Source organism: Staurois parvus, unplaced genomic scaffold, assembly GCF_062004578.1.
Source record: "Staurois parvus isolate SC_StPar_1 unplaced genomic scaffold, SC_StPar_1.0 ptg000668l, whole genome shotgun sequence".
Classification (NCBI taxonomy): domain Eukaryota; kingdom Metazoa; phylum Chordata; class Amphibia; order Anura; family Ranidae; genus Staurois; species Staurois parvus.
In genome coordinates, this window is record NW_028318464.1 from 7,176,821 (window position 1) to 7,186,073 (window position 9,253).

Consider the following 9,253-nt stretch of genomic DNA (forward strand, 5'->3'; position numbering starts at 1 on the left):
AGCATCCTGGTCTTCCATAACACCTCAGCAGTGCCACAGGCCGATAGCTTCCATTCCAAGTCGCATTGAGGCAGTATTTGCTGCAAAAGGGGCCCAAACCAAGTACTGAGTACATATGCATGCTTATACTTTTCAGAGGTCCGATATTGTTCTACATACAATCCTTGTTTTATTGATTGCATGTAATATTCTGAGATTGTGGATTTGGGGTCTTCATGAGCTGTAAGCCATAATCATCACAATTATGACAAATCATGGCTTGAACTATCTTGCTTTGCATGTAATGAGTCTATCTCATATATTCGTTTCACCTTTTAAGTTGCATTACTGAAATAAATGAACTTTTGCACGATATTCTAATTTTTCGAGTTTCACCTGTATTTACAACATGACAGTGATGGTGGCATCCTCTCACAATTTGGACTTGTTTTAATAACATTAATTTTCTGATTATATTTCCACATTTCGACACTGTATTTATTGGTTGGAGGCACACATATTATGGCAAATCATTGATGTACTGTATATTAAGGAAGCATCCCAAATATACGTATCATTTTTTTAAGTTATTGCTATTATCATTATACATATGTTGCACAGCACGTTTTAATCTATTTACTCTTTTGAAGTTTAGTGTTCTTGCACTACCCATGTACCTCCTTTTCCTATGATTTCCATTGATTGTAATTACTCTGTGATAGCTGTTTCCTAAGTTATCCCTTATTTCCACATCTACAATAAGAGTTTCTTAGTTCTCTGGATGGATCCTTCCTCCACCAGTCAACATTATACATTCAGCCATGTACACAATGAATTCCATTTAACTGTGGACTGACCATCATCAACCCAGGACACATGTTTTAGGCTTTTAGGGTCTAAAGTACATCACACATATGACAATCTGATTTTACAAATAGATTTAGATCTACCAACAGCTATGAAGTTTAAGAGCCTGCTTGACTGGAAACAGAATAATTGGAAAGAGTAGGCAGGCCCTTGTATTACATACAGTTTTGGTACATCTAAATTTGAATATACATAAATTGTACGGTTAGATTGTAATGTCTGTAGTGGCCCAAAGGCTGATTCAGCACATGCCTGCAACACATCCCCCCCAATCGGGACCCTCCATATATCACGTCCTCCTCCAATCGGGACCCTCCATATTTCAAGTTCCCCCCAATTGGGTGACACCATATGTTGCCATGTTGAGGGAGCATGCCAAATGGGGTCCTCACAACAGTTATACAGATCCGTGCACCACACCTAGAAATTCAGAGAAAAGAGGAACAGAGGGCACTTGAATCCAAACCTTACAGACAAAAAATATTCTAACTACACAGCCCTGAGTGAGCAAAGTAGATCAAGTCTTGTCCTAAGACAGTAAATTCACCAAATGGCCAGTAGAAGGCTCTCTCTACTCATTCATTTCTTCTTTAACAGACAGAATTACTTCCCTGTCATTGTAAGAGTATTTTGTACAATCGTTTTTTGAACACTTCTAATTTCTAGTGGTATGTAAAAGACAAGCATAATCTAACTGTACTGTCATTTCAGAAAACATAGGACTATTTCTGTCAAAACAAACGTGTTTTTAATGGTTTTAAATTTTAACTGCCACAGAGACGTGAATCCTATCTCCCATGCAGCAATGGCAGCTTCCCCTGCTCTGCGCAGTCAGATAAACGTACTGGAGGGTGTGGGTATAGACAGATTGTCAAATGTTTAGCACCTTTGCTGTTCTTAAACTGAAAAAATAGATTGAACTTTCTCTGAAAATGGAAATTCAACCACAGCATTTGGGAAGTGATTCATCCCCAGAGCTGATCTCATATATACAGTATTTGCATGAGCTTTGTCTTGATATTTGTGGCTTAAGATGGCCATAAATTAGTAGAATTCTGTTTAAAAAGTTTTGTTTTAGGAACATTCTCTGTTTTTCTAATTGGTGTCAAATCGACATTGAATTTTCCTATTCCACAATAGAAAAATAAAGGAGTAGGATGGAAAATGAATATGGTATGATTGTAGTTTTTGTTAGGAAAGTCCATTCTCTCCACACTTTAATTTTAAAAGCAAAGGATTTCTGAAAGATATTCAGCAAATCATTGAATGTACTGATAAGAAAACAAATATTTGTATGAATGATTGTTTGAAAATCTACTAGTGCAGGGGTCTCCAAACTCCATATCTGGCCTACTACCAGGCCAGCAGCAATTTCTTCTGTATTTGTATCATGCATTGTCATGGTGTAGGCTCATCAGTCACTAGCACCATAACAACCAATGACTCTGAGCAGCCAGCACACAGTGGGGTTGATTTACTAAAGGCAAATGGACTGTGCACTTTGCAAGCGCAGTTGCACACTGCAAGGGCACTTGCTCTATAGCTTAGTAAATGAGGGGAAGCTTTGCTGACCTCCATCATCCAATCATGTGCAAGCAAGAATGCTGTTTCTATTTTTCTTACATGTGATTGGGTATTTTTTGTACAGTGAGTTTATTAATCCCTAGGAGCTACTGCACTTGCAAAGTGCAGCGCCTGTTTGCCATTACTAAAGCAACCCCATAGGGTCAATCAATGCTATGGTCCCAGTAGCTGGTCCAGCTGCATTGTGGAAATGCATTATACTGCTCCAGGGTGGCAGAATCCAGGACCACTCCACCATTCAGAAGAGGACCTGCTCCACATTCCTTCTTTTGTCCAGACCTGCTTCACCTCCAGTCCTGTGCCATGCTGCCACTGTGGTGAAGATTGTAAGATAGGACAGAGTGACTGAGGACTCTGATGTGAAGTTGCATTTGATGTGAGGGGGGGAACTCTGATATGAAGGGGGGCTCTGATGTGAAAGGGGGACTCCAATGTAAAGAGAGGGCTGTGATTTGATGTGGGGCTTCTGATGTGAAAGGGGGACTTCTGATGTGAAAGGAGGGACTTCTGATGTGATGGGGGTTTCTAATGTGAGGTTATTTATTAGAGTGTGTTTATTTGTTCATTTAAATTGTATTCATCCATTTATAAAACTGATTTTGCCCTGCAAATATTTGTAAAATATACAATGTAGTGCTCATACTGAATGGTTTAGAGACCCCAATACTAGTGTATGGCATACTGAAAGGGGTTGTAAACCCCTACATATAGCCAGTGAAATGACTGGCCTCAGGTGATACACAAAGATGAAACAAATCCTCCTACATAGGTTGTATTATGTGCAGTCTTCTCTTTTCTACATCCATTCAAAGTCCAGAATTTAAAAAGCGTGTCTGAGCTGTCAGAAAAAAAGGGGGAAGAGAGCTGAAATTACACTCTGCAGAGCTCAGTGAGGAGAGCTCTAAGAGCTGATTGGAGGGAAGGGTCACACACTTCACATAGCACAAAGGAACAGAGCTAAGGCTGTCAATCTGCTGAAACTCACTCCCCCACACCTTTTTTCTCTTGGTGTCAGAAAAACTTGTCAGAGGTGATTCATGCTGATAGCAAAGGAACAAAGCAGCAGACAAAAATTACACTTAAGGGGAGATATACTAAAATTGGAGCACTTGGAATCTGGTGCAGCTGTGCATGGAAGCCAATCAGCTTCTAACTTTAGCTTGTTCAGTTAAGCTTTGTCAATAAAACCTGGAATCTGACTGGTTTCTATGCGGAGCTCCAGATTTTGATAGCTCCAGTTTTAGTAAATCCCCCCTTTAGTGCTCTGGATAGAGACAAGTACACACTGTAAAGGGATATGCATTGTTCATATTTCATGGCAGAGGTTTACAATCACTTTAAGTTCAGGTAAAGCACTGTAGGAACAGGAGGATCGTAAAGGTCTAGTTTAGATTTCATGAAAGCTCTCTCTGGTTTGATCACATACTGCCTTTTAATAGTGCATTCTAGCTTTATTTTATATTAAAATGGCAAAAGGGCATCATCATTTATAAATACAGCCAAAGTCAACATGTTACAAGAGAAATGCAAGTTACAGCAAACTGCGCACAATTGTCTATTTTTGGGACAGACTGATTATTTTACATGTAGCCAAGTGCTGGCTGGCTCACCTGCATGACTGAGGGACATTCATAACAAAGACTGCCATGTTTTTGTTTCTCTCTAGTGATCAGCCTAGCAATTGTGACATTTTGCCCTGGAAGCAGTGAGAGGAGGACCACTACTGAGAGCAGGGGATTGTGGGACATGTAGCCGATTTTCACATGGAGTCATTGCTGTGGTGAACTACAAGATCCATCCAACTGGAAAGAAAAGGAGAATGTTGGGAGAGGACATATAAAGCCTGACTCGAAGAAAGCTTGCTCTCATGGGACCACCTCCAGAGGTTGAAAGGATGGGCCCGGCCACAACAAAGAGTTAGAGCCAGCCTTGCTCCCCAGACAGCATGGGGAATCTTCAGCAGGTGATCCATATACCTAGAGCAGACCATCCATTCCAGCTCGCTGGTGGTTGAGTGACTGTTGAGGGTCACTTACATTGTCACCGTGACAGGCCCAGCTGAGACTCAGCATCGCCAGGTGCCCAGTTCAGGTGCCTCTCACTGGACACAGATTCTTCACGAGCCTGTTCTGGGACATTTCTTTCCTTAGCATCTTCAGGATTGGTGAGCAGCCAGAAGCCCACACTGATTACACACTTCATAAGGAAACTGCATGCAGGCACCTTTACTTCATGTCTTCAACCCCCAAAGCTACTAACAGGAAACACTTGCATAGGCTATTCATTATTGCTGGTCGCCATTGCACAGCAATCCCTTTGGATCTTTAGTGAGCTAGCTGAAGAGTTTGAGCACATCACCTTGGAAAGACTTTTCTTTCTTGCTTTCTCTCTCTTAAAGGACTCTGTTTCCACCTCTGTGTATATTAGGGGAGATTCTCATTCAGAAATAGTCTACTGCAATACTCACATATTGACTTATTATAAATTGTGCTGATATTTTTCTGGGCCCGTGACATCAAGACTTTAAGGGAGAGGATTGACACAGGATGGTCTTCCTTCTTCCTTTTATACCTAAGGTCATAGGTTCTTCAAGGGCCTGCTTATAACTGCTGTTTATATCACAGGTATTTGCTAGAACTATGTCTTTGTCTTTGTCCATTGACTGGACAACATCTAGTAAATACCCCAACTGTCTTACTACATTTGGTGTCATTGTAAGTGTAATTCTTTGTAAACCATGTCTGAACCCAGGGTGTCAGAGGTATCGGAAGGTTTGCAAGGTCAGGGCAACCTTTTGGGATCATCATCTTCCAATGACCCCTACGAGGGTGGCGCTACATACAATTAACAATACAAACGAAATGGAAACATAATTTCAAATTTTAAACTAATAAACTATGACTAAAACGTGACATCCTTTTATGTGAATGGGTTAACCTGCATGGAGCACAGCCCATTCATCCTATTGATCCTCTCCAGCAGTGTTTTGAACTATTCCTGAGCTTATGCCATCTACCATTGGTGTTTGGAGTCCTGTGTCCCTTCTTTGTAGTAGGATGATAATGTAGCAGCATGGTCTCTACCTGACCACTGAACCCAGACTAGTTTGGCAGACCAGTCCCCATCATTTTCTTACTCATTTCCAGTTCCCAGCAGCATCCCTGCCTCCAAGCCATGTGTCTGTGGTTGTCATAACACTCTACATGGGATAAAAGAAGACCATTGGCAGTCCCACAGGACAGATGGGAGGTATGTGGACAAAGTAATAGATAAGAGTGTTTTTTGTTTCTTTTTTTTAGAACGTCATCATTTGTGAATATGTTAAATGTACAGTAAATATTTAGGCTGGTTCATTTTTAGTACAGTTTATTTGATGTGCTGGATCCCCACACACTGTGTTTGCATCCATGGACTTACTGGGATAGGACAGTCCCCATGACACTGGTGTAGCGCTTCCCTCGTAAGAGCCGCTGTGTTGTGGGTACCCCTAAGCTACACACAGCCAGGTAACAGGTATTTTTCACACAGACTTGCATCCAGGAGACAGTACGTGTCTGTGGGCTGGTGTTGTTATTTTATTAGGAGAAACAACTAGCAACAGCCCTTTATGGGTGAGGAACTAGCAACCCCTCAAAAAATCAGCTTAGATTCTTGTAACTACAGGCAGAGATATCTCCTCTGCCCCTTGGAACTGCTCCCAGCTCCACAGCCTGCAGACACTACCAGTCCTGGCTGCTCTGAAGATCTCCCAGAAGAAGGATAAAGGATTGGGGTGACAGCTACATACAGTATATGCTTTCACCCTAGGGGCATCTTGTTCCTGCCCCCTTCATGTTGCTCCCGCACAGCTCCTTCTCTTCTCCTGTCAGCCAGTGAATGTAGGATGCAGCAAAATAACAGCATGCATGCTACACCTTGTTTACATCTACAGAATAGGAATTCAGAAGATGTAATGTATCCAGAAATGAAAACTATCAACCTGGGCAATTCTGGTAGGTTCTCAGGTATGCATGGGGCTTATTTGCATTAACAACCTATTTTTACACCATTGCATAAAATATAAAGGATCTTTGCACCTAGGGAGGCCTGAAGTGTGTTTTTTGTTTTTTTTTGCAAAATCCCAATCACAGAAATGTGTTGGATACACATATACAAATGAAAATGATAGAAATCTGAGATCAATTTTAAAAAGTAATTAAAACATTATGAGTATATGGCGAGCATCTATTTATTTTTTTCATTTTACAGAGAAAAGAAGTGGTATTCCCTTTTAAATAAAACACAGTTTGTATTAAGTTTATGAATGTTTTCATCCTTTTGGCGTGGCCATGCATGCTGCTGCCATATGTCTCAGTGTAGTGAGAGCTCCGCTGGAAGCATTTAACAGGCCCTGGGTGAAAAGGTTTCATGGGGAAATCATAGCAGGCATATCCCATTTTTAAATAACTACACATCAGGATTCCTGGTTATTTAGCGGACAAACTCATTATGTTTATTGGAAAAAATGGTTTGGTTTAATTTCCCTTAGCTGGCCAGAAAATGGTTGCTGAGCTTGCTGTTTAAAGCAGACAAAGTTCTTTACATTTACAGTTACTAAATAGGCAATCTTTCTTTTTTCTTTTGCATAGTCTATTAAAGCTAATGCATATAAATGCTGGCCCCTGGTGTCCAATGTATGTTTGCTTGTATCAGGCGCTAAGAGATTTAAAAGCCTGATGCAAACTGTAGGACTCCAATGCATTTATTTAGACATTCACACTTGTTATTATGTATAATAACACGCACAGACAAAATGTGCAGTATAAAGTATGTGCATTGAATGTTTGTTGTGCACATATTGTAACAATTGCTCATTTGTCACCTGAGTATTGTAACAATTGCCTTTCTGTTGCCCATGTATTGTCACGATTTCCCATTTGCTTCTTATGTATTGTAATGAACACCAATCTGTTGCCAATGTATTATCACAATTGCTTGTTTGTTGCCCACATATTTGTACAAGTGTCCATTTGTTGCCCATATTTTGTTACAATTGCCAATTTCCTATCTGCATTTTGTAGCAATTTGTCTGTTGCCCACATTTGTTGCCTACCAGTTTGTTTTCTGCATGTTCTAAAGACCTGTTTGTTGCCCGCATATTATCACAATAGTTTTTTCCTTGCTCCTATATTTTTATAATTGCCCAAATATTTCCCATGTTTTATCAGGTTTGCCTGTGTGTAGTCTATATAGTCTCAGAATTACCATTGTTTTGCCTGTGCATTGTCAAGTTAGTGCTGTTTGTTTGGTGGGCCATATTACTATCATTTAACTTGCTCTAGGACTGCCACTTTTAAAGCATTTAAATCTCTGTAGTTGAGTCTCTTTTTACTCACCTTGTTCAGCAGTGGGTGGAGACCCCACTTTAAGTCCTTTTCTCACAGTCCAATGGGCTGCCACAATCCCCAGGACTCCAACCACAAGTGCTAAGAGAAGACTGTGCTTTATGAGACAACTATGACTGGGCATGTAAGATGTCACCAAGTGTGGGTTCCTCCTTCGTTGTCCCCAACGTGCAGGTCACAGATAAAAGAGCAAGAGAGCACTACTTCATCTTAAGTCACTTTAGTGGGCACTGTGCTAGAAGGCCCTAGAATACTGCCTTTCAAGTAGGATGGCCCTGTACCCTCTGCCTCCTCTTTGTATACCCATCTCTGGGACTTCTACCATCAACTTAACATCCAGATCAGAGACTCATTCTGCCTTCCCTCTGTGGAGCCTGTCTAGAGATCCCTATGGTCAACCACCTGACCTACCGGTTACAGTTGTGACACAGGTATTACCCTTCTCCCCCCATTCAGGGAACCACAAGTAGCCATAAACTGTAAGTAAGCAGTAAACAGAACTGTACTGTGCTGTTGATTACTAGTCACTTCTTATACAGTAAGTCCCTGACTTACAAACATTCAAGTTGCAAACTTTCACAGCTACGAACAGACCTCGCATTACAAACATTCGTAAATGCGAACAAATCTTGGAGGTAGCTCACATGTCTGCTGGACATTGTCACAGTTGCACATTTTCACAGTTGTGCTGCTGTGTGCTTACTGTACAGTGCGATAGTGTCCAGTAATACAGTAATCAGAGCCCAGGATGCCTGGAAGCAAGAGGAAAAGCAGTTGTGCTGTGGAGGGGACTGCTAGGAAGTGCAAAGCAATAACCTTGGAAGCAAAAGTGAAAATAATTGAGAAATTGGAACGAGGCAAAAAGATGGTAGACATCGCTCATTCTTATAACATGAATCGTTCAACCATTGGCACAATTCTAAAGAAAAAGGACAAGATCACGGAACATGTGAAGCCTGCTGTACCAATAAAGTCAACAATAATATCCAAAAAGCGTGGCAAAGTGATAGAAGAGATGGAGAAACTTCTCAGTGTGTGGATGCAGAATCCGCATCAGCGTCGAGTCCCAACTCAGCTTACTGCTTATTCAAGAATAAGCTAAAAGCCTGTTTGAAGACTTGAAGAAAAAACAGGGTGAACCGTGTGCATCTTTTACTGCCAGCCATGGATGGTTTAACAGATTCAAGGCTAGAGCCAACCTAGACAACGTAAAAGTAAGTGGTGAGATTGAAAGTGCAGATACCATAGCTGCCCAAGAATTTCCAGCAACACTTAGAGAAATTTTTGATGAAGGTGCTTATTTACCCCAACAGGTTTTTAACGTCAATGAGACAGGACTGTACTGGAAGAGGATGCCAGAATGAAGTTACATCAGTAAAGAGGAAAAGGTGATGTCAGGCTTCAAAGCAGCAAAGAACAGACTTACTCTGTTGTTTGGT

At 41.0% G+C, this 9,253-nt stretch overlaps 1 protein-coding gene across 1 annotated transcript; it reads left to right on the forward strand.

The window, feature by feature from the left end:
- Positions 1-8,562: 8,562 nt before the first annotated feature.
- On the forward strand, positions 8,563-8,916 carry LOC149447880 (putative CENPB DNA-binding domain-containing protein 1). Its single transcript, XM_089651912.1, has one exon. It carries the CDS (start codon positions 8,563-8,565, stop codon positions 8,914-8,916), a length of 354 nt encoding a protein of 117 aa, XP_089508038.1.
- The last annotated feature ends 337 nt before the right edge of the window (positions 8,917-9,253 follow it).

Excerpts from the sequence above, each read along its gene's own strand:
- LOC149447880 (XM_089651912.1), top strand. The coding sequence starts at position 8,563 with ATGCCTGGAAGCAAGAGGAAAAGCAGTTGTGCTGTGGAGGGGACTGCT.